Source organism: Streptopelia decaocto (genome assembly GCF_964273445.1).
Source record: "Streptopelia decaocto genome assembly, chromosome: 3".
In the NCBI taxonomy this organism is placed as follows: Eukaryota; Metazoa; Chordata; class Aves; order Columbiformes; family Columbidae; genus Streptopelia; species Streptopelia decaocto.
Genome location: NC_138656.1, coordinates 88,150,907 through 88,175,670, shown reverse-complemented (window position 1 = coordinate 88,175,670; position 24,764 = coordinate 88,150,907). Strand labels below are relative to the sequence as shown.

The following is a 24,764-nucleotide window of genomic DNA, read 5'->3' as shown; positions in this document are numbered from 1 at the left end:
ATCAGAGCCCTCCTGGGGTTTGGGGGGAAGCACTGAAATGACAAGACAGTCTCTACCTGGGACTGAATTCTGGTTTTCTGACTACTCTGTCCTTCTTATTCTGCTGTATATCATTCACTGCTCTCTCTATCTAGAATGCATTTTAACTGAAGCTCTAGGTAACGCCTTAAAAGTCTTTTCTATTGCTCAAGTTTTATGATAGGGTAAAAATCTAAGAGCTCCATGCTAACAAAGCATCTCTCACAGGTTTATTACAAAGATACCAAATACAAACCTTTCCACTAAATGTAAACAATTAACTTGATCAACCCTTCATTAAAATTTGGGGCATCTCCATAAGGAGGTGGACAATTCAGTCTGTTTAACAGAGAGACAGAGGCCTCCCAAGATTTCTAAAGTAAGACCAAGGCATCTCAGCATACACTACAGCCTTCTGGGATGCGGAGATGTGAATTCAAACTCTCCCAAACTGAGCAAGGCCTACATATCCATGCTCCCTCTTCTCCCAGTAAAATGTTAGACTTAATAGACTGCCATACAAAAGGAAGTGGCAGCACCACCATCAACAGGAAAGTTCACTAAGTCCTGATCACCTCTGGCTTTTCTGGGTGATACAGGCAGAACCCAGCTCCCTGTTCTCCTTTATCTGGATCTCAGCAATGTTCTGGTCAGGAGACAGGTTCTTGTGTCCTGCAAAAGGAACGTTTTGAATCTTGCATGGGTTGTGAAACTGAGAGAGTTAAAGAACTTTCAGCATTAATTGTAAGGTGCCTGATTCTCTGATGTCTGCACCCTGTCTCAGTGTAAACAGGTGCATTGGATCATTGTCTGAGACTTAGGTAGTGAAGCAGGCAGGGAGTTGGTACCTAGCTCTCAGTTGCTCCTTCTGTAGTCAAAGAACAGACAAATGTTCTTTGAAGGAAAAATGAGATCTCAGATGGACTACCTGCCTTCCAGTTGTGTTTGCCTTCCTTCATCAATCACAGAAGAATCCTAGAGAATCCATGATGTGAACTGTGATTTTCACATAAGTGCCTGAATCTTAGTGGGATGAATTGAGCACACTGGTGAATCATTGCAACAGATCTGTTTGTTCATTTGTTTCCTATGTAAACTAGGTTTTCTGGTTTGTTTCCTAACCTATGTCATACACAAAAAGTTAAACTGACAGAGAAACTGAGAGCCAAGTATATCCCTACTATAACAGCATTAGCGTCAATGGACAAGTTTTGATTCCACATAAATAATCTGTAAGATGTTTTCAAGTGCTGTGCCTACAGAGCTGCAGTGTCAGACTTCAGCAATACATACCTGGCCAGCACAGAACACAGTCACACTTCCTTTCATGGCCTAGGAGGCAGCTTTCCTTGTCCTCTGACAATTAACAGATGACACTGAGAATGCTCACAGAGAAGCAGTCTGGGAAATTCTCTGCTCAAAGGCAGAGTGAGAGCAGCCTCCCCTCCTTATAAGAAAGTTTTTGGCTCTGACTTATGCTTTTGCCAGTATTCTGTTAATGCTCTGCTCCATATTCTTATTCCTAATAGTTAAAAGCAGGATATGATTCATTACTCCTTTGCCTAAGCTTGACATTGCCTAGACTGAACATCTCTCAGTCTCAATACAGTAGAAACCCTGCACATTTTAAAATGAAACATTTAAAGCCCATTAATTAATGCTATTACATTAAGGACAATCTGTCACTGAAACTGCTTGGAAATTGAGTTATAAGACAAAATATTTCACCAATGCTGGTGTAGAAGTGCAGTCAGTTTTGGCTGGTGGTTCTGGCAACACCTTTTTCAAGAGAACAAGAGTCCCCTCTACAACCAGTGATTTGACCCTACTGTTTTCTCCAATGGACAGTAGGCTTGAAAAAATCCTATGAAGTAGGAGAATGTCTTTATGCCTATATTCCATTTACATATTTACTTCTACAGAAAACTCAGGAAGGCAGTACACTTTAAGACATCTTAAAAGTAAATCAAATAAATGAATAACTGTACAGAAACAATAAATAATTACCTTCAAGTGTTTCTCCCTCTCCAGAAAGGGCCTCTCCTGCTCCAGAAGCATACAGGGCAGACACAGTCAAAGTGTACCTCGTGGCTTGATCTAAGCCTTTCAGCACTTTAGAGGTAGTGTCACCTTTCACAGTCACTTCCTTAGTTTCACCTCCTGTGACTGGAGTGTATGTTATAAAGTACTGCTGCACTTTGCCAGGAGCAGCACTCCAAGACAGCTTCATTGTTGATGTTGTAGCATCAGAAACTCTCAAATTTCTTGGATTTCCTCGGACTGTACATGTCAAAAGACATTGAAAACAACTTGAAGCAAGCCTTATTTCTTGGTTTATTTTTTAGGTTATCACAACATAAGACTTAATGCTGAAAAAATAATTCTTGAATAGCATGCACTAACACTGCTACAGTATAATTTACTGTAATTAGGATTGTGTAACTCTGTCCCCACCCTCCTTAGGCAAAAATGCTCAATAAAGTCTTTTTTCTCTTTTTTTTTTTTTTTTTCCTATTAAAACCACAGACCCAGTTCTGGAACACTTATACATACTAGCACCTCAACATATGCTCAACTTCAACATGTTGAAGAATCTGTCTGCAGAATCAGGTCAAAGATCACCAATGAAATGTGAAATCAACACATTATGGTTGCCTATGAAGTTCTTTTTGATGATAGCTTTTCTGGTTTCTAATATTTATAATCTCAGTGAAGTTTCACTAGTGATCAAGACATTCATAAGGTCTCTGTACTCTTCAGATTTCATTTAATAAGGCATGATACTTGTTAAAGGATCATACATTTTCATACAAGTTAAGGCTACAGTGATAACTTCAGTAAATTAAATGTTCCATTCATTCCTTGCTAGCCATTCAGAACAAAGCACAAACAGGGCCTGAAATTGCTGAAAAGATATATATTTATATAATTAACAATATGGAGAATCAGGAGGGTAACTAACTAAACATACAGGTAAATTATTCACTCGAGTTACCTTGCCATATTAGGTGTTGCAGGATTGATATACCATATTTTAAAATAACATATTAAAATTTTTATATATTGTCTTAAATTATCTGTCAGCTAGGTTTGAGTAATTTTGTAATTCCCTGTTCATCTGGGACAATACATACAGCCAATATGGATTATGATCTTTTCAGTATGAACACATCAGCATGCAAGGAGTTCTCAAGCTTACTACATTCACAACATTGATCATGTACCTTCATCAGTTTTTGCATATCCACTCAGCGAATACCCAGGTCCAGACTGATACTCTGGAATAACAGACACCTCGTATCTTGTATCTTGGATCAAATTCTGCAGAGTAGTTGATCTTTCATTTGCTGAGACTGTCACTTCTCTTCTTTCTCCTCCAGTCAGCGGTCTATATACAAGCCTGTACCGCAGGACATTTCCTGGAGCTGGAGTCCAACCAACTACAAAGCTATCAGTAGTTTCATCTGTTATCCTTAAATTTCGAGGAGCACCCTTAACTACAAAAAATGTAGACGTATAATTTGTAAATATTTGCTTTTAATCAAGTAATATCTGAAGCGAAACCATTCCAAACATTCTGTTTGTTCATTTTAGCTCAGTTTACCAAAACAACACTTTATATTGCCCTCCCATTGTTTTAAGGTACACAAATCATTAGTCATTTCTAAATATTTAGGGCCAGAGTTACAATCAGCAGTGTAAAAAAGTTGTCCGAAAAGTACATTAGTCCCAGTTTATATACTTGCTTCTGAAATTTAAGACAGTCTGACTGTGTTTAGCAGTAACAGTAGAACTGAACCGTGTAAGCGATATTTGGGCATAGTGGAGAAATTTCTTAACACAAAAAAATCAAGTAAGTTCTCTGTCATGGACATTTGCTTTTGCACCACCTCCTTTTGCAGATAACTGTTCAAATACACCTGACTATGCACAGGCAGCTCTCCTATTTTAAAGAAATGATCAAGGTAAATGTAATAGGAAAAAAAAATCCATTTCTGTAAGTTGAATTTTCACAATTCACAATTTCACAATTCACAACAAAAAATGCATTCATTGCAATAATTGCAGTATGAGTGGCATCTAATATTTAAAAAAGGCTTCTGAATTATGTCTCAAACTAAAAGATAAAAAATAGTTTATTATCCTGGAAATTAGGGAAAAAACATGATGAATCACTTAACCTAGGCTTTTCCTTGATAAAAGATATATCAGCTCAGGTCATTTCATATGAATTCAGTGTTTTCTATTAATCAGAAACACAATACTCTATCTCAAATTCTTTACAAGCCTGAAACCAAAGTTAGTTGCCAAGAAAGCTATCCAGCCCAAATTGTTAGCTAGACGCATATGAAGAGCTAATGATGTTTACATGATTGCAGAAGGACTCTGTCTTCTCTGACATGTCGGGATTTCCTCAGATCAAGTTATTAATCATTATTTAAGGTAGTATCAGTTACAACATGGTAACCCTGATTATTTTTATTAAAGCTATTCCTTCTCTTGTCCGTTACACTCACAAGCTACATATTCTATCAGCCAAGAATTTTTCTGTTTTCCTAAGGGAAAGTTATGCGTGGCCAAAACATTCTGACTGGCACAGTCATGGAAATAGGCACACCAACAGTGAAACCTGTATCTTCCAAACTTAACATTCAAACTAAGCTATTTTATAAATGCGTATTCCTATCAATCCTAACAGGAAAGAACAATTAAAAAATTTCCATGCTGTATCTTTTGCTCCCTTGGAACCCTTTACATCACCAAAGGTCACAAATGACAGCATGGAATAATGAAAAAAAGTGAATAAATATTTTGAAAAGCATGATTTAGACTATACTGAGTATTCAACTACTGGTATATAAAATCAGATTTAATATTATCCTTCTGCTTTAAATCAGTGGAAATGAATCGTGACAACTCTACCAAGAAAAAGTACAGCTACTCTGCTTGAATTTTCAACAATCGATCACATAAACTCACATTGACATCAACACAAGTTTTGAATCAGTAAGAGTTATTGGATCAGACACATGACATTCTGATGAGAAGCAGCTGATCAAAAACTCAGCAGCCTTTAAGCCTGTATATAAGCCTGTATATTCTGTATATAGAACAGAATTTCTGTTAACGTGAGTTAGATGTAGACACAGCAAATTACATGGGTACATTCTTGACTTTAAATATATTAAAGTCAACATACATTCCTGAATCTGAGTCATAATTATTAAATACAATAGAATAGTTAATTTGGAAGGGACCAACAATGATCGTCTAGTCCAGCTGAAGCGTATATCAAGATTAATACAAGGCAATGAATTCTTGACCACACATCATTTCATTCAAAAATAGGCCACTGAAGAGAAACAGAGCAACCATTCAACTTTCAGGAAAAATAAAATTCAATCTTAATGGTCTAACACTGGCCTAGTATTGGAATTGTATATCTTTACTAAATGCACTGAGACACAATAATGTTTATTCTGATCCTGCATACCAATACAGGCTCTCAGCCTTAGCTGGCTGTTCTCCGTATATCCATTCTCTCAAAGCAAATTCTTATTTGAACATATGATTTTTTTGTGTCTCAGAATAATGGGAAGCCTACCTTCTAAGGTGGTTTCCTCTCCATCCAAGGGAGGGCCGTCACCATCTTCATATTCAGAAATCACACTGACTGCGTAAGTAGTTTCAGGTAGCAAGTTGGTGAGAACTGAGCTAGTACTTGAAGCTGGTACTGAAACAATGAATTCCTCTCCACCAACCGCTACTTTATATTTAATAAGATAGGACAAAACCTCAGATCCAGCTGGAGACCAGCTCACGTTGAAACTGTCAGATGTTATGTTAGAAAAGACCATATTCTTTGCAGGCACATAAGCTGTATGGAAATAAAAATGCATAGATGAGGCATACTTTCTAGAACATTTTTAGCACGAAATCTCTAGAATAAATTTAAAACTTTCATCAATAATTTGATTTATTCTAATTGAATAGATCTTTTGTTGCACATGCAACAGTATTTGTTTTCTATACTTGCTTATAGCTGTTCAATTTCATGAAGATATCTAGGTTGCCCCAAATCATATGACAATGAGTAGAAGCAACAACTCAGTGATTTCTAGATCAAATGAGAACAGTCCATCTAAAAAAATGCACTTATAAAAACTCAAGTTAGAATCTGATGATATGTTGGCTTCCCTCCTTCATATGTCCCATGAACAGCAATAACATTATGCCTTCAATGGGAACTAAGAATCCTTGTAGGTTTTTTTTCAGACCTAGATATAGAAATAGGACAAAATAAATCCCAGTATTTTTTCAGGAATGAAGTCAAAGGGGAAACAAGGAACTTGACATGAGGCACAAACACGAACCTGACATCCTGGGCTTGTTTTGGTTGGCCTAGTGAGTCTAACAGTGGGGATGTTAAGACTGCTTGAGCCCTCTAAAACAAAGGCTGCTTTGCTGGTTTGTTCCTCAAAGCTATCCTGAAACAAAAGGCTTATTTTTAAAGACAGTGGGGTTTTCAATGCTGGGGACTATTCAATGTTAGTGTTCTACTAAACATAGGTAGGGACACTGAGGGTGCCACTAATCATAAGTAACTTTAGGTGACCAGAAGTCAGTCATTTAGAAATCTTTTAAATATTAAACATTTTCCAAGCTTGAAAAATTTGAATGTATTGAAGACTTTCATGTGCTACATCATTTCAGTCTTTACAGCTAGATTGAGATTAATATCACCTAGCGTCTGTTGTCTCAAATCGTCTTATCTAAGCCCATTTCAGAGAGTTATTTATTCTACCTTAAAAATTAATTGAATCACCCTCTGGAGATGTCGACATTGCTCCATTACCTTAGAAATTCTAAAAGACAAGCTTAGACTAGCTATCTGATTTTGGACAGCTAAAGAAGAATGGCCCTTTTAAGTAACGGTTTTACTCAAGATATTGAGTGTAAAAGCAGAGCACACACACGAAGGTCATTCCAGATAGACATACACTTCAATAGCTTTCTAGGTACATAGGAGAGAAGGCAAAAAAAATATTTCTGCAATATTTTTTTCACCTCAGTTTCTCCATTAGATTCCCCCATTGCTTTTAATACGTTTGAAAATGAGAACTGAATCCCCAGTTATTAAAATTACAATTTGCATACGGACAATTTCATCAATATCAGTTCTTTAGGTGACTACAGGTACAAAACATTGGTTCAGACCTTTTTTCATTGCATCTTCTACATTTCTCTAAGTAATAGTAGTTACTTACATTTTTTCCTTATAGCTGCCAGTTCCTGCTCAATCCGTAAGCAGACAGACTGCGTAAGTTCAAATGATATTCTTTGAAAAGCGTCAAAATCTTCCACTGTATAAACATGAGTTTCAGCAGGAGGAGTTGCAATGGCTTCTAACTCTGTACGCACTGCATCCTTCACACCAACTGCAAATATTTCTACATCTGCCTCCCTCAGCTTTATTGCAGGTTCTTTAAAAGCATCTGACGACTTTCCATCAGTGATAAGAATCATGACTCTTGGCACATTTGGTCTTGATCCTTTGCTGGTAACAAATACTTTCTCCCTTACATATGTCATCGCTTTGCCTGTGTTGGTAGATCCACCTCTGTAGGGGAAGGTGTTAATAGCGTGAATTATGTCTTCCACTCTGTTGTATCTGTTCAAAGAAAACTCCATATGGGGATCTCTGCTGTACTGGACAAGACTTATCTGTACTTTTCGAGGCGATATCTCAAAGCTTTTAACTAAAACTTCCAAAAAGGCTCTTACTTTAACAAAATTGGCGATACCAATGCTGTAGGAACCATCCACTAAAAACACAACATCAGCTTTTACATCGACACCACGTGAGCATTCTGTAAGGAAAAAGAATTGCCACTATAAACAGATATTCAGTAGCCACAGCACTATAATTTCATCTGTAGTTCATGTATTGTATCTAGTTGCTCATAAAGGAAAGAAACCATTTTAAGTAAAGGTCTTTCTCATAAATAATGAAGGTATGACATTAAAACAAGCATCGGAGATTTCAACAACAAAAAGCTACCGTGTAAAAATAACATAGTAGCTCCTAACTCACCCACTTGAACTTTTACTTGTTGTGTTTTTTCCATTATTGTTATTGGCTCACTGGGGGTCAGTCCTTTCATTGCATAAACATTAATTTGATATTCTGTGTCTGGAGAGAGATCTTTAACATTCAGAGCGGTAGTCTGAGGACCCACACTCAGTACATGTTGTTTTCCACCAGCTATCATTGGAACGAACTGCAGCCTATAGCCAGTTATTTGGCTTGTGGATGGATCCCAGGTGATCCTGATAGATTTTGAGGAGATCTGGGTGGCCACCAGATTCGAAGGAGGCTCCACCACTGAAAAAAAAATCAAAAGCAAACCCAAAGTATTAATTACAATTATACATATTATATTGCACAATTTTATTTCTGTAATAAATTCAGTCATCTTTGCTTAATCTTTAATAAAACCCCACTTTTTTAGCACAAATAAACACAAGTGAATTACAAGACAGTCTAAATGGGGCCTCAGTGAGAGGACAGAAAGAGGAACAATGCATTTGTGGTCCCCTGAGTGTAGTTCCAGGAGAAATGCTGCCTGTGAAAGATCCACTGAAACACAGTAGAGACTGTGAACAAATGCAGACCTGAGCAAAGCACTGGGACAGTGGAGCCATCTCTGCTGCCATTCTGGTCAGAGAATAACTAGTTACTTAGAATCTTACAGGGCCAGAAAGCTTCAATGGCACAGCTTAACATACGTGTTTTCTCAGTATTTTCCAGTGTGTTTTCTTTCCTTGGTTCTTAACCTATTACTTATTCTTCCCATTCCCTAAGCAGAATTTTTCCCTTCGGTACATTTTCCATAGAAGTGATGCCTGTGTCCAGATTTAACTGTATGAGGCTCTGATAATTGCACATCATTGTGTGACCCTTGAGACTGCGGAATAATGGAGATACTCCAAACCTACTGCATCACGTGTTCTGCTCTCCTGCATTTAAATGGAGAAAGATGAGACCAGCTTTCCACACTTGCTAGATGAAGCAATGGATCAAGCTCCAGAAACAAAGAAAGTAGGGATAGGCCCTTAAATACACATCAGAATAAAGAGAAGACAATAGATATATTTATATAAAGTATCTCACCTTCTTCTCCACTAACCAGTTCACCTAGTTGTTCATCAACACCAGAGCACACTTGCAAGATAATTTCATTCTGTATATTCACAATTCCATCAAAATTAGCCACATTGAACACATGCTTTAGTGAAGGCTGAGATGCAATTAGCTTGAGTTCCTTTGCGTCCGCTGCTTTGATTCCTAGAAGTTGCAATAGACAGGACTGTGTTAAGTGGCCATAAAATACAGACACTTGTGAATGTATTCATGAAGTATCAGAACATCCTGGGGTATAGATGAGTTTAAGTTAGTTCTGTCTTCTGTCATCATCAATAATCCAGCTACAAAATAAGATTAATGCAATGAGATCACATGCTCCATTTCGGCCTGAGAAAATGATGTGGTAGCTTCAATAAGGCCAAGGTTGAGACAATGCTTGTCAGTCACTTTAATCTTCATGCAGCAGCTACAGAATTACTATCAAATTAACACAACTGACATGTTCCACTCTGAAGGAGCAAATGACGCATTTCAAGGCATGCACATGAACATAGTGGAATAGCAAAATTCATGAAACACAGATCTGTAAAACATATAACTTCTTTAGAGACATTAATCTCTCAGTCATCAGGAAAATTCGACGTACCCAAAGAAAAAACTTCAACTCCTATGTTGCGAAGCTCTCTTGCAGGAATTTCAACTTCATCTTGAGCTTTTCCATCCGTAATGACAATTGCTACTTTGGGAAAGCCTTTTCTTGCTCCAGCAGACTCAGTGAAGGTGTTTTGAACCAGGTAATCAATAGCCTCACCTAAAAACAATACCACAAGTTATTTTATTAGGCTTGAATGAACTAGGATTTAAAGCAAATTTTAATTTTAAAATGAAATGCTGTACAAACTCATATGTGGGAAATCTGTACCTGTCATTGTGTTGCCACCTTTGTAAGGTATCCTTTTAATGGCATCAATAAGATCACTTCTTCTGAAATACTGATTTAAATTGAATTCTGTTCTTGTATCTGAACTGTACTGAACAACTCCAACTCTCGTCTTGTCTTCCCCGATATCAAAAGCTGATACAAGAGCAACCATGAAGTCCAGAATATATCCAAAGTTATTTCTCCCTACACTCCATGAACCATCTACCAGGAAAACTAAATCTGTCATTGCACTTATGGAGCATCCTGGAACACACACACACAAAAAAAAAATCTGTTAGCAAATGAGCAATTGCACTCTAACAAATCAGTGAAGAGTATCTGACAGAAACTTAGTAGGCAAAGCCAAAACAATCAGATATGTAATACATTTATATTGTGATCTGGAATATTTTGCTTGAGAAACTATTATTCACATAAGTGAACACCCACACGAGCCTTCTAGCTGCCATTACCAAAAGTGAATGGTCACCTGGATACTCAGCTTTCACACTTTTCCACAAGATCTGTTATGCCATAGCAGATGAAAACTCACATACAAAACTTTTTACAACAATTCGATGTTGTGCTAACATTTCATTTTGTTACCATTTCTGCTTCGCATCTTTATCTCCCTATATTAGCCACACAGGTTCTTCTGCAATACCTTTTATCCACAGCACAAAGTCTTTTGCCAATAGTACTAAGACAACCATGGACTTGCTCACATTAGTTGCATGAAATTCCTGGTTTAAGTACCAACTTATTCTTCCAGTGTGGCTATAAATTGCTTCCATCCCAGTTCCTTCCCAAGTTTTCTTAACTCTGGACAATTTTACAAGTTAACTTTATTGCTAGGTAACATAGGAACACAGTTTATGGGGCCCCAGAGCTAAACATCACTTAACTCTAAAATGTCAGATAGCTTTAAAGACAGAACACCTTACTTTGTAATTGAGCCTCAACCTTCTTTTCCTCTGGTATTCCTGGACCACCCGTTTGAACTGTACAAAACACAACATAGAGAGAATCGGGTTAAATTTGTTAACATCAAAGAAAAGCATGTAGAGAATTAGAGACACAAATCTGACAAGCCTCAGAATTTGAAAATATAAATGTAAGTTATAAATACATCACCTGTACTTCCAGATTTGACAACATAGCATTCAGGGCAACACAAAATATAGAAAATGCAAATAATTAGGAATCCTCTGTATTTGTGTGTCTTGTACAGTAACTTCCTGAAAATTAGCTACGACATCCCTAGATTAAATACCAATATTATCCTGCTCTAACACATATGGGATCTCATCATAAGTAATTTTCCTGTAGTTCTTTGGGAAACCTGAGATAAAATACGATAAAATTTGTCATAGAAGATAGTCTGCTGTGTGCGACATTTTTATTTAACTAAATTTATTTTATGCTTTATTTAATTACTAAATATTAAATAATAAATTTTAAATTCCATATTTTATTATACATCTAGATATAATGTGTTTACAATTTCTTGTTTGATTAAGGTAGGTAGTTGTTTCTTTTTTTTCACACGCACAGGAAGCCAGTTGGATTCATTTGTTACTGAGGTCAATGAGAATCTTCCCCTTGACTTCAGCAGATACAGTTCATAGGAAGTACATTTAACTCAAAAGAATCAGTGGCCTCCTGCAACAAATTCTATAGGGGTTGTCAGACATGATACATACCTGTTAGTCTCCTCTATCTCTTACAAATTAACTGTGCTACTACTAGGGATGATGCATAAGGGAAAAAGGCTGTTCAGACAGACATTAATACATCTGATCACAGTTTAGATATATGGCAATTTTGTTGAGGAACTGGAATAAAGCCAAGTTTTGTGAATGACAACTCAGTTATCTTAGTTGGTTTTCTATTTCTGTTACAGGTACTTACTTGTCAGCTGCCCAAAAACAGGTAGACTCTCCTCTTTTTCATCATATGAAGCTATTGATACAACATACTCTACATCAGGTGTAAGATCTGATAGGACAGTCTGGGTAGTGCTAGGTGAAAGAGTAAATTCTTTAGTAGGTCCATCTGCAATAAATATACAAAATAATTAATGTGGCCTTTAAATCTGGTAATATCAATGACAAGTCGATAATTTAAAATTTAAAAATAACTAAATAAATAATGAATAAATAAATAGACAAATAAATAAATAGAACAAAACCAGAATAATCTAAAATGCAACTATAATTTTAGAATTATACACTTCCTTATTTTTCCTGAAGTAGGATTTTGAAACACCAAACTTCAAACTAATGTGTTTTCCATAGTGAACAAAATTACTAAATTGTTTAATGAATTCCAAGAACTCTGAAACTTAAAATACATATACAAAACGTATTGTCATCTAACAAATCACGGTCCAGTTCTTATTCAATGTCACTTTTACACTGATTATTTTTCAAAGTGAAATAGAATAATAGGTATCTTACACACCCATTATCAGGCAGTAATAGGACTTGACTGCATCATTACCTGACACATGCAATATTTCCCCTGGGCAAAGTACTTGAAAGAAGTACAATTCTCTAACTTTAAGGTAAAACCATAGAAGAGGAGCAGAGTGGTGATTCTACCTCCTTTTTTGCTGCTTGCAAAGGAAGGGCATGAAAAACTTATTACTTGCAGTACCCAAAGGGTAAACAATATGTTAAGAAAAATTCTAACTTGGAATAATCACTGTTTTTTCCTGTATGCCCTTTGCTGCTACCTGGTCTTGATCACAAACTTCAGAAAGATGTTAATAGCTACTTTCAGACCTAAGTTAGATATGAGGGAAAATAAACCCAAGTTTTTAAAAAATGTAATGACACAACAAAATTTTACAGAACTCACCATGTGTTGGAACCACAGTTATCCTGTAACCCACTATTGCGTCTGGTGGCCTTTTCCATGACATTTTAACATTATGTTCATCTATAATTGTAAAATTCAAGTCTGACGGTGGATTTACTGCAAAAGATTTATACCAGGTGGATGTTTAAAAGTTTGAACAAGATTTGGCAAATGAATAAATAAAATAAAGTCGAGCAAAGCTTACTAAAATTGTCTTTGCATAAATTTGTTTCCAACAAATATAAAGATATGTTGTTGGAAAAAGAATAAAATAAAAGCTGACAAAATATGACGAAACATCAAAGAGTATACACATTACAGAGGACAGCACAGAACATATGTTTCTTGAGTTGCCAAGACATTCAAGAATGGCCAGCAAAATCAAGCACAATAGAAAACACATTTGAATACATGTACAATGAGTTCACAGATAATCACCACATATGCAAACATTTCACATAACAATTAAAGGAATTTTTTTTACATGCTGGGTGCAATCCGTACAAGCATGCCAAATCACAACCTGCTTACAATATCATGAGATCATTTAGGACATTGAGAAGACAGAATTCTTCTTAATTAGACATCAAATAATTGATCAGCTTTTTAATATAGTCTCTGCATAGTTGTATTTCTCATCAATTTCACTGAATCTAGAAACTTGGCAGAGAAAAAATATTTTTAAAAATACAGGAAAAGATTGGGCATTTAATGTTTAGTAAAACGATTTCTGTTAGGGTCCAGATATGAATATCCATGTGAAATGTATATCAGTAATAATGATATACTGATGTATCATTTTATTTCAAAATATGGAAAGCTCCACCCCTTTGTTCCTAGAAGCCACTGAAGTGACATACTTTGCATATGGCTGCAAAGGATTCAGGAACTAAGGGGATAATAAGTGGGGTTAGTAATGGTTGCAATTTGTTGAAATATTTGAGCTGATGCACAAGTTCACAAAAATAAGATTCTACCCGTTTACACCAGATTGCTGTAAAATTTCAAAGGTGTAAACTATCGTTTTCATGTTCCCTTTGCAGCAGGTGTACCCATACTAGTAGTGGCATTTTAACATAAAATGCCAGTATGGTTCCAAACAACACAACGGTTAATTATGAAAAGACAACATCAAAGTATATTTATGGACATTTATTTTACAGAATTTATAGAGAACAGCAAAGAGGGCACCAGTGATCTGAACAAATGACTGCAAATAAAACTTGTAGGAGCTGATGACAGAAGTAACTGAATAGTACAGAAGGAAATAGCTTACATACGCTATTTTGCAGCATCATGCATATATAAATGAAATCTTGATTATTATTTTTTTAGCTTCCCACAATGGACAAAAGCCTCCATGTACAAGGTTCATTACATAAAGAGGTTTCATAATATTTTATAATGATATTCTCTTTGTAAAATTGTCATGCTTATTCATGCAGTATTTTACTGACTCACTGTCAGTGCATGGTAGGTGTATTATATATTATTGTTTAAATAGGTCTACAAAGTAAGATTAGATTCAGCCATACTTTCCTTACCTACTTGTGAGACTGTTTTGCAGTCATTTCTAATAAACAGATCTTCTCTGTTTCACAGGAGACCTCCATATATGTCAGATTTTGTTTTCTTTTCCAACATAATTTAAAGAGCAGATAAAGAAATAAATGCTAGAATATATACTTATGAAAATACATTGTCCAATTGCAATAAGTAATGTTGAGCTCAAAAAAATGGCAACCAATTGTGTAGGCATTTTTTTCCTTTTCATTTACTGTCATTTCCAACCATAGGATAATATGGCTTTGTAATACTGATACAATAGATAGACTAGCACTAAGTAAATGTTATTTTTCCTATTGTCCATACACAGGCAGTGAGATTAGACCATTAACCTGCATGCATACTTTATTCATCATTCAGTCGATGAGTATCACAATGCTAGGGACAGCAGGGTAGTTACTTAGTATCACAATCATGCAACATGTGTTAATAGTCAAATACATTTAGATGATAAGAATATCATTATAAAATATTGTTTCAGTAGCAATGGCTCAGGACAAATTTAATGCAAAGGCAGAGACAACTGACCTGAGCATGCTTTTAAAAAAAATTCAGTACATGGAAAAAATAGCGCCACCAACCTTGCAAGTAAATTGGCATGTTGCAGCAGAGGCTTTAGGCTTTAACTGCTGAAGGACAGCAGCAGCCCAACTTGTTGATATCCAAATGACCGGATTCCAGATAAACTGAAAAAATTGACTGTGAGGAAGAGTCTTTAACATTTTAAAGGATTTTAATCCGCTTTATGAAAATTCAGATGTGGATCTTGGCAGGTAACAATAATACTACATGGATACAAAAGTGAGGTATCCATTCATCCAGGTGTTCACAGCCTTTTAGAACAACGGCATTGCAGGGGACCTCAGAAAGGCCCCTCGTCCATCCCATGGCCAAGACATGATCAGCCACCCCATGTTATTCCTGACATGTTTGCTCAGATCATTCTTAAAACCTCCACTTTTGGCAAGACTGTCAGCTTCTCATAGAAATTACTCCAACGTCTCACTCCCTTTATCATCATAAAAGTATTCTTGACACCTAACCCCAGTATTCATTGCTGCACTCTAAATCCATTCATTCTCAATCTGTGAATGGTTTATCAAACTCAGGCTCTATGCTTCTTCCCTTGAAATCCAAAGGGGAATCTTGCCTGAGTGAAAAAAGCCGGTTTAGATCCAATGTTTTCAAAACATCTTATGGATGGTCTGTGAGCTTTCAATACTCAAAGACAACCTCAAAAACATCCACAGACCTTCACACGGATCAGATTTCACCCACGTGAAACTGGCTGTGGGGTGAAGATCAAACCATGGTCATACAACCAAAAGCAGTAAATTGATCTGAAGTATAGCAAAATGTTTAGATAATAAAAACCTTATTGCGATAATCAAACACGGCAACTGTTAACTCCACCTTATTAAAATTCTTCTTGAAGTAGGGAATTCACCACTGGAAATATAGTACAGCTTCAATATGGAGTCAAATCAGACTTCCAGGAACAAAATGCACTGGATTGTGATGGGAGTTTGTCCCATGACAGGCACAAACCTTAAAACTCGGCTCTACAAAGGCTTACATGTAAGCACAGCTTAACTCAAGAAAGCAGCCTTGATTTCAGGCTACTTACACAAGTGAAGTTGCACATATGCTGACAGTGTACAGCATTGCTGATCCGTCAGATCCTGTGTCCATCAAAATCCACGCCAAACCTCTCACTGGCTTGTCACAGTACAGAATCATGATCGTAACATGTGATGGTATTATAGTATTGCCTTAACACAGTGATTCCACTGATGATGCACAGAAATGTATGGCTCCCCTGCAGGTTTCCAACATAGTGAAAAAAACAGCTTGCTGTATGATTATAATGTTTAGACTGTGTTACGTTACAACACTTTTAGAACTATGGTATGATAACTTCCTCAGTCAGATATCCTACCTTATGCACCACAAAAGACAAAAAAGAAAAAAAAAAAAGTAAAAAAAAAAAAAAAAAAAACCAAAACCTGGACAATATACTTAATTAGTTTCCACTCCTTCTGTTATATATATGTAAAATAACAACATATTTTCTGAAACAAAAAATATAGAGCAAGGCAGCTTTCATATGCTATGTAAGTCTTATACTAGCTTGTATTACTTAACAGGTAATACAAACCCAATATATAAAAGTCTACAGCTTTTTACAGATAAAACAATGTGACTGCTAGAGAATCACAATACCTTAACAAGATGGAAATAAAATGTAATCAGAAAATCAAACTATTTAAATCTAGAACCAGACTTAGAAGTGATATAACCTGGAAGTAGCTGCCATCCACAATCCCTATGTGAAATAAAAACTGTAATTCTATCACTAGAAAAGATTGATAATAATTAGTATGTGAAATAACATGTTAACCCGTGTTAAAATAACATACAGGCCATGGAAGGTGAAGAAAAAGCCCAGCCTTGCTCTCCCTGAGCCCTGCTGAGGCTGGAAGAGGCCAAAACTCCTCATTTACTATTTTCTTCATATATGGCACATGTTTGACAAAACTAACTAGATCACAACCCCAGTGAAGCTCATTTGAAGGCAGTGTTGCCAGTGTGAATGTGAGAAAGAATGAGCTATCACCTGGCAATGTAGTAAAGAGCAGCTTCTCAGCCTTGTTTGGTATCCATTGCTGACCACAACACAGAAATATTGCCACCTATATGTTTGCATTTTTTGTATTTTATACATGTATATGAAATTTCTTCAAAATACAAGATATATAGATCATAAGTGCATTTTGGAAAAAATCATTTAAATATACATACTTATACATATAAAGGTGTATGTAACTAAACATAACCAAATATATATATATATACACACACACTGCATGCATGCATGTTTGCCAGATTATATGCATGCTTGTGCATATATATGTATATGTATCTCCTAATTAGCATTAGTAAAAACATATAGCCACTGTCAGGTATATACAACATTCAGTTTCACACATCAGTCTACATTGCTCATTTTTAGGAACTGGGAAATCAACAGCTAGTTTCTCGAAAGATAGAAATCAGACATCTAAAGGTAATAAAACAGTGGTCCCACCAACAGCTCCAAAGCTGAGAAGGTGGTTAACTTTAAAAGTTTCAGCTATTCCCGATCATCTCTAAACCATTCAGTCAATTAAAATTAATGTACTTGACACAAGTTTTATTACATGAGAAACTTTCTAATCTTCTGTAACTGCTGTTCTGCAATTGTTTGTCACTTACTCCATTGCATTTCCTGGAGACAGATTTTTCACCTGACAAGCCTTTTTCTGCACTGCACTACACAAAGGTCCCATGCTTGGCTCAGTGACGCCCTCCTTCCCTGCATCCAGCCTAGAAAATGTACTTTTGTAGGTCTGAATCAGTTCCTGAAACACTGAAAAGTCAGCACCTTCACATGGCCAGTGAGGTCACATAGAACCAATGTTTTCTTCATTCCTTTCCTGTGCCTTTAAAAATCCCCCTGTATTAGGAAACACAACACACTACACAAGCCATGACATCATAGCATTACCTTAAGATTACAGCTAATGGGTTATTCACATACTAATCTACTCAGTTTAACTATGACTAAAATAATGAAAAAAAAATCTTATCTAGCAAAAGGACATAGATTTCCCACTGGCTCCTTGTGATCACAGATGGAAAAAATGCTGTGACAGAAAGAAATCTTGACATGAGGATGCACAAGGAATGTACTGCAGTATTGCAGTGCTGGACTAAGGCGGCAAGAAACAAACAGAGCATAAAATATAGCATCACACACAAGAAGTTTAAGTTGAGACATCAGAAGGATTGCAAAACAAAGCTAGAAGAGTTTCACTGCAAAAGAAAAAAGTAAAAATGAGCATGAAACCAGATTTGTTTCCTTGTCCAGGATAAAGAAACTTCCCCAGTGAAATGCATTTAGACTATATGTTGGGTTTGCCCTCTCTACTGCTACAGTGATTGTCCAACTAGAAACCCCTGCATTGCTGTATCTCTGTAGAAAAGCCCTAACATCGTTACTGCGGATCACTGCCTTGCCAACAGCACCAGAGCACAGCTCTCACAAAGGACTCACTGAGCAGCTGTCATGCTGATGAAAAACCAGTTTCACCCTGGAAGACTTGGGAACCTATGAACAGCAGTACCAGATAAACACCAGATCTACTCCCAGGGGAGATGGAAAAATGAAAGCTGAAGGAAGGCAGAAAAATAGAACTAAGCTTTTCCTTCCCTCTTCTTTCACTCCATCTTCTGACCCTCTATCAACAATCTTTACCACATCAAATGGCCCTATCCCTTATCCTCCTCTCACTTTTTCAGCCCATAAAGGGAAAGAAAATTCAAACCACTTCTCTCATGAACACCACAGGAAAAGCCAGAGGAATAAAAGTAAAATAAATCAACATTAAAAAAAAAAAAAAAAGCAGACAGGATGGAAGAACTAAAGTAAATAAGATCCAACATGCAATTTACAAGGTGATGCAAAATTGAAGCACAGAATTAAAACAGTGCAGAACCATAACCAGTATAGTGCAAACAAAAAACACACTGCAAAAAGCTCTATGAAAGCTCCACCAAAGCAAGTCCTAAGGTACTCGTAGCTTTAAACTTCCATTTTCAGCACCACTATTTCTCACTGCATTTCCTATTCAAGACAATTTTCTGCCCTTACTTGGAAACTCTGGAGCTAGGAAAAGTTCCTCATAGAAACCTGATTGTTATAAACTAGGTATTTTATTCAATACATTACTCTTCACTCAGAAATATGTAAGTCATGTCCAGGAGAGCTCTACAATTCACAAGGCCAGGCTTTATCCACTCTTTTGCCTAAAATGGCGCATCCTTCAACATCAGATCTATATAAGCTTGGTCAGCTTGTCTGGCAATGCTTCTAGTTTTACTAGTTATAAAATAACTGTCTGCTTCTCCAAATATATTTTTATAGCTTTCATTAACAGTACACAAGCTATGACTGGTTTAGTCCACAGTATAGATGGATAAAACACCTTTGCTTACAATTTGAAACAGCCTACTCCATACATGTAATCAGTGGTTCAGGACAACAGCAACATTACTCCAGCTCCTAGAGAGCTCCCTTCTAAGATGGGGAAGGACACACTACATACACTCCCTTCCTCCATCAAAACCACACATTTTCTCGGCTTTCTCTGGCACGGTTGTCCTGCATTTCAAATGCAACTCTGAAATTACTTCAAATGACCTTCTTTGGTTCATCAGCCAACAACAACGCAGTGCAAGAGGGAAGCAGCAAGCTGATTCTCTCCTAGGGTGACCAGATGTTGTGCTACTGGCAGAAATGTCATCTTTTCCCAGAAAAACAATGTAATTTGCATCTGTGTGCCCCAAGTAAGCACCACTACTAGGAGGTCAAACACCCCAGAGGCATCTCTGACATGCTGTGCTTTTAGTAACCATCAGCCAAGGTGATCAAGTCCAGGCACAGGAGCCTGCAGCAGGCCACAGTCAAAGAATTTGTTTCAGTTTAATACAGAAAGAGAAGGAAAGGAAAAAACTGAGTTATCAGATGCTGGCTTCTGTTTTTTCCCAGTAAACCTGGGGGAGTTCACAGCCAGCGGATGAGTTCACCCTACAATGGGAGTCAGATCAAGTCATTTCAGCACAGGACACTCAACATCTCTAATTCCCCTGGCAGCCACTGCTGGCAGAAATGTTATTACTACAAACAAAGCCACGCAGCTCACACAGAGTGTGAAAGGGAAAGTTTCCCCCACACTTGCTGTTAATCCACCAGGGAGGCAAACATGCCAGGGCTAGGCCATTTTGAGCCATGCTGTGGCGAGTGTGGTGGCCATGACGGGTTTCACCAGGTCTTTGTCCCTGCACCTGGAGGCAGGACATTGCCATGGGCTGACAAGGACCTCAGCCTCCAGAGAGACTGGGCCAGGGCCCTGCAAGGACAAAGAGGAAAAGAAAAGTCCTTTTGGGGGTGATGGTACCACATGCATGCCAAAGCCTTGGGGCCCTGGCCACCACAGCAAGGCCCAGCCCAGGCCCAGCCACCCTTCGGTGGTGCCCAGGACACATGTCATGGCAGCAGCAGCAGCAGCATCTCCCCGGCCATGTCTCCTAGTTCAGCCCTGCCATGGATGCTGCAGTATCCCCAAGGGAGGGTACGGCCACCCCAGGGCTTGGCAGGGGGTCGCCCCACCAAGCCGGGGAGGCCAGTGCACCGGCAGGCCGGTGGGACAGAGGCGAGGGGTCCAGCCTGAACAAAACACACAGGCGCAGAGAGACAGACTCTGTTGGAGCATTTTATTTCAAAGCTGTGGGTTTTTTGGGTGATGGACTTTTCGTTTCATCTCTCAACATAACTAAATGAGACTCTACAGCACAGAGCCCAGCCATTCTTCATCAGTCAGCAGGGCAGCACCACAGGCCCCAGCCGTGCCGAGCTGCCCACCGGCGGCAGCAGTGGCAGTGGGCTCCTCGAGGTGCTGGACCTGGGCAGCCATGCCAGCTGGCCCGCGTCCTGTCTGCAGGGCGGTGTGGACAGCACACCAGAGAGACAGAGAGAGGGAGCTACGGTCCGGCTGGCTAGCCGGGAGAAACAGAGCACAGAAGGAGCTGGGCAAGGAAGGAGAGGTGTTTCTCTGAAGGAGAGAAAGAGAAGGTGAAGTAGTTACACTCAAAATGGAGAGAGTCTGTAGGCCAGGGCTGGTTGGGAGGTTTGCTTGTCAGCAGGGCATGGGGGACAAGGGGACAGGGAGGGGGAGGTTACCTTCAGCCTCGATGGAGGAGAGGAGGGCGGCTGCACACAGAGCAGCGACTGCCGAGCACAGCGCTGTCTTCATTTCTGCCCTTTCAGATCACAACAACATGAATGAATCTGCAGTGATGGGGTGGGGGGAAGAGAGAAAGGAGAAGGAAATGATACGCGTGGATTAGAGTATTGGCGTGGGTGTATTCATGAAACATAAAAAAGACGAACCGTGGATTTCACTTTGTTCCCTTATCCCCAGCCCCCACCCACAGGACCAGGTTGAAACCTCTAAACTTGAAAGCTGTCCAGAACGATGACAGATCTGCATGACTAACTGGAGAGTCTCGTCTCGCAATAATGTGCCTTTTGTTGCTGAACCCTTTCCAACTGCGGTAAGCACACACAGCTTTAACCTAGTCGGGGTTAATTTGATCAGGGAAGCGCGGTGAAGATCCGTGCCTCCGCATGGGCAGGAGCCAGGAGGGAGCTCCATGACTTCATCGCCGAGTGTGATGATAGCTAATTCAGAGGTCATTCCTGCCTTGGATCAACTAAATGGTTCTTTCAGCTGGGGATTTTATTCGGCTCCTTTTTCATAACTGTTGAAGCACTTAGTTAGCTGTGTTTTAGTGGTCTCAAGGCAGTTTGGAAACTGTAATAAAACTCTTTTTGAGGGGTTCTGCCTACAAATGTGCTATTCCTCATTTCTTGAAGGTCTGAAATAGATTATACAGAAGTGTGTGTAACACACAACTGAAACGTGACACATCTGTCTAGCCATGATGTTTCAACATCTGATAATTCATTTACACGTTCTGAGAGAAATAGATTTAAAATACACTATAAAAAGCAGACAAGCAAAAGAGGCTCACAGTCACTGCAGGTCGCCCAGCAAAATAAATGGGATTAGGCCAAGTTAGTGGTTCCTAATTGCAAGCAGCTATACCTTCATAACTATATGTTCTAGGTCATGTCAAATTACTCCAAATCACTCCAGCAAAAGTTCCAAATTATTTCCTTGTCTAAGTTAAAGATAATATGAACAGTCCTCATTGCATACACATATAAGTATTTCTAAAGTTTGCGTTTTTCAGGAAGCAGGGGAGGGGTAATTTGTTTGAATAAAGTCATAAGTGCATCATATATCATAATTAGGCTGGAGGAAAGAGAATTCCAAAAGCAATTAGGCAACAGATTTTATCAGGAAGGTGCCAAGAGCAAAACAAAAGAAAAATACATAAATCATTAGTCCACAGAAACAGCTGAAGGCTAAAATAATATTCTTCTGCCATCTAGAGAACTAACCAGCAAGGCACATTTAGTGGGTAGATGCTATGGAGATCCAGGAATTTCCCAGTTACTGACGCAGAACTTAACAGGCTTCTGCGGGGCAGCTGTGTATGCTTGCCTTAGCCAAATGCCTTCACTGCACATAAAAATACCAAGAGCTCAAAGAAAAACTAAGCAATGGTTTCAGTCCAATGGTACCTCCAGCGGGTAAACAGAAGAGTAATATTAACTATAACAACTCCATGACACTAACACGAGAAAGACCAAGGTTAGCATTAAGTTCTCCTGAAAAGCTCCAAAATCATATCACTGCTCTGTGTGGGAAACGTCTGTCCCTAAGCACATCTGCTGCATTCTGCAGTGGGTTTAAGGATTGCCTAAACTCAACGTAAATGGACTTTTGTCCCAGAAATCTTGCGTGGGCTTGGAGTGCCATCTTTTGATCCTTTTGAAAAGCAACAGAAATTAATCTTCTCACAAAGGCATCTAGGAGTTCACTAGTGCTGCAGGGCTACCATTCCTGATGTACATTTTTCTTTCATTGAATAAAATGTCTTGGCCAAAGCATTAGTTTTCCCACCTAGAAACGGTTTCTTTCTCGCAAACTTAGGTGCATGAAAGAAAGCCTGGAGATGACAGAGGAAAACTCCTCTCACTGGCTCAGCAGGGACACAAGCAGACTTTGTGTCAGGACTAAAGGTTTTCTCATTGATCTTTAGAGACCACTTTAAAAAAAAAGAAAGAAAAAGGGCCTTTCACCAGTGTCAGTCCAATCTCACACTAATTCAATCTACAGAAGCTTAGCCTAAGCATTTCTGAACTGCACAGCGCATGACATTTCCCACTTTCAATAAGAAAAAATAAACCACCACACAGGAGAAACCCACTACCTATCAAAGGCATAAAAAACTGGTAACAGGAGAAAGCATCACCGGCAGCTGCACACCCCGGGGAGGGAAGCGAGAGCTGCTGCCAAAGCCGCAGCGGTAGCATGCCTGCGGCCGCCCTGGGCGCTCACACCGGGCTCCGGCTGCAGCCTCCGGCCGGAGGGAACCCCCGTGGCAGGGACACCGCCACCGCTGCCTCCCACCCCGTTTCTGCCCCGCCACCCGTCCGCCGGCAGCGCCCGGGGCCGGAGCGCCCGTGCCCCCCCAGGGCCCGACAGCCAGCAGCCCCTCGGGGCGCTCCGCTCTGCGCCTCCACCCTTTCGGCCTCACTCCTGCAAGCCGGCTCTGACATGCCCAACAAGCACACACAGACACACATACGCTCTTTGCCCCCTCCTATGTCAGCCTTCAGCGCAGCGCTGCTAATCTCAGCCTAAAGTGCATCAAAAGGGGCTGCGTGCGTGGTGCGTACGGACAGGCAGCGGGGGCGGCCGAGGGGGCAGCAGGGTATCCCCGCTCCTGCGCGGGCACAGACCTTCAGGGGAGGCTGCAGGGTGCCGGGGTCGGTGATGGGGCAGCTCCTCCGGCGGTGACTCCGGCGGTGCCTGCAGCAGCAGCCGCAGCCGTCGGACCTGGATAAAGGGAGGAAAGGATGAAGCTCCGGGGGCACCTTGTGGAGGGAGCAGCAAGTAGCAGCGGCGGCGAAGGAGGAGCAGAAGCAGCGGCAATAGCTGAGCGCAGAGGAGGCGCCTCGATTACTGTAGCTCCCGGTGCGAGGGGTCTGTCTGGGAAGACTTGCCTTCTCCAAGTGGGAAGAGCCTCCTCTCAATCTGCTACTTAATAGAGGGCTGTTCCCAACTCTCAATTTACCCTCGTAAGCGGTTACGAAACTGCAGGGAAGGTGGACTGCTGCCACCGGGTGATATATGCGCTGCTCTGCTCCAGCAAGGAAGGGGATCCACTTCTGGAAACTGGCGCATACCTCCGCGCATTCCTGCGGCATGAGGCGGGCGGCCGCCGCGGCAGCGCGCCCGCGGGCAGGGGCCCGGCCCGCCGCCCCCTCCCTTCCCTCGGCTTCCCAAACGGGGGGAACACGGGAGGGCAGTGGAAAAACTGAGTTCCCGGGCACAGCTTCGATGGACGGCCTTGCGGAGGGTGTCCCTTGTGGGGGTTTCTAGGCAGTCGCCCCCCTCCCCCAGCGAAGGGCCTGCTCTCCATCCCCGGGCCGGGACTGACCCCCGGGACAGCCCCGCAGTGGGGCGCGGGCAGCCCCGGTGGCGCGGCTGGGAAGCCTCGGGGTCAAAAAGA

General features: G+C 39.8%; 1 protein-coding gene across 7 annotated transcripts in view; it reads right to left on the bottom strand.

Moving 5' to 3' along the window:
* The window catches only part of COL12A1 (collagen type XII alpha 1 chain), a 101,481-nt gene extending 77,193 nt beyond the window's left edge, over window positions 1-24,288 (bottom strand). For 2 of the 7 annotated variants that reach the window (XM_082047964.1, XM_082047965.1), the window contains exons 1-13: window positions 23,992-24,235; window positions 21,298-21,405; window positions 12,951-13,067; window positions 12,000-12,143; window positions 11,033-11,089; window positions 10,089-10,352; window positions 9,813-9,977; window positions 9,194-9,367; window positions 8,114-8,404; window positions 7,287-7,889; window positions 5,624-5,896; window positions 3,243-3,515; window positions 2,026-2,298 (exon numbers count right to left, since the gene is read on the bottom strand). In XM_082047964.1, coding sequence (XP_081904090.1) covers window positions 2,026-2,298; window positions 3,243-3,515; window positions 5,624-5,896; window positions 7,287-7,889; window positions 8,114-8,404; window positions 9,194-9,367; window positions 9,813-9,977; window positions 10,089-10,352; window positions 11,033-11,089; window positions 12,000-12,143; window positions 12,951-13,067; window positions 21,298-21,370 — 2,707 coding nt within the window. In that variant the 5' untranslated portion in view covers window positions 21,371-21,405; window positions 23,992-24,235. Of the gene's footprint in view, window positions 1-2,025; window positions 2,299-3,242; window positions 3,516-5,623; window positions 5,897-7,286; window positions 7,890-8,113; window positions 8,405-9,193; window positions 9,368-9,812; window positions 9,978-10,088; window positions 10,353-11,032; window positions 11,090-11,999; window positions 12,144-12,950; window positions 13,068-21,297; window positions 21,406-23,991; window positions 24,236-24,255 lie in introns of those variants that run through there. The other 5 variants (XM_082047963.1, XM_082047962.1, XM_082047966.1 and 2 more) reach the window with 5 other exon arrangements.
* Window positions 24,289-24,764: the final 476 nt, after the last annotated feature.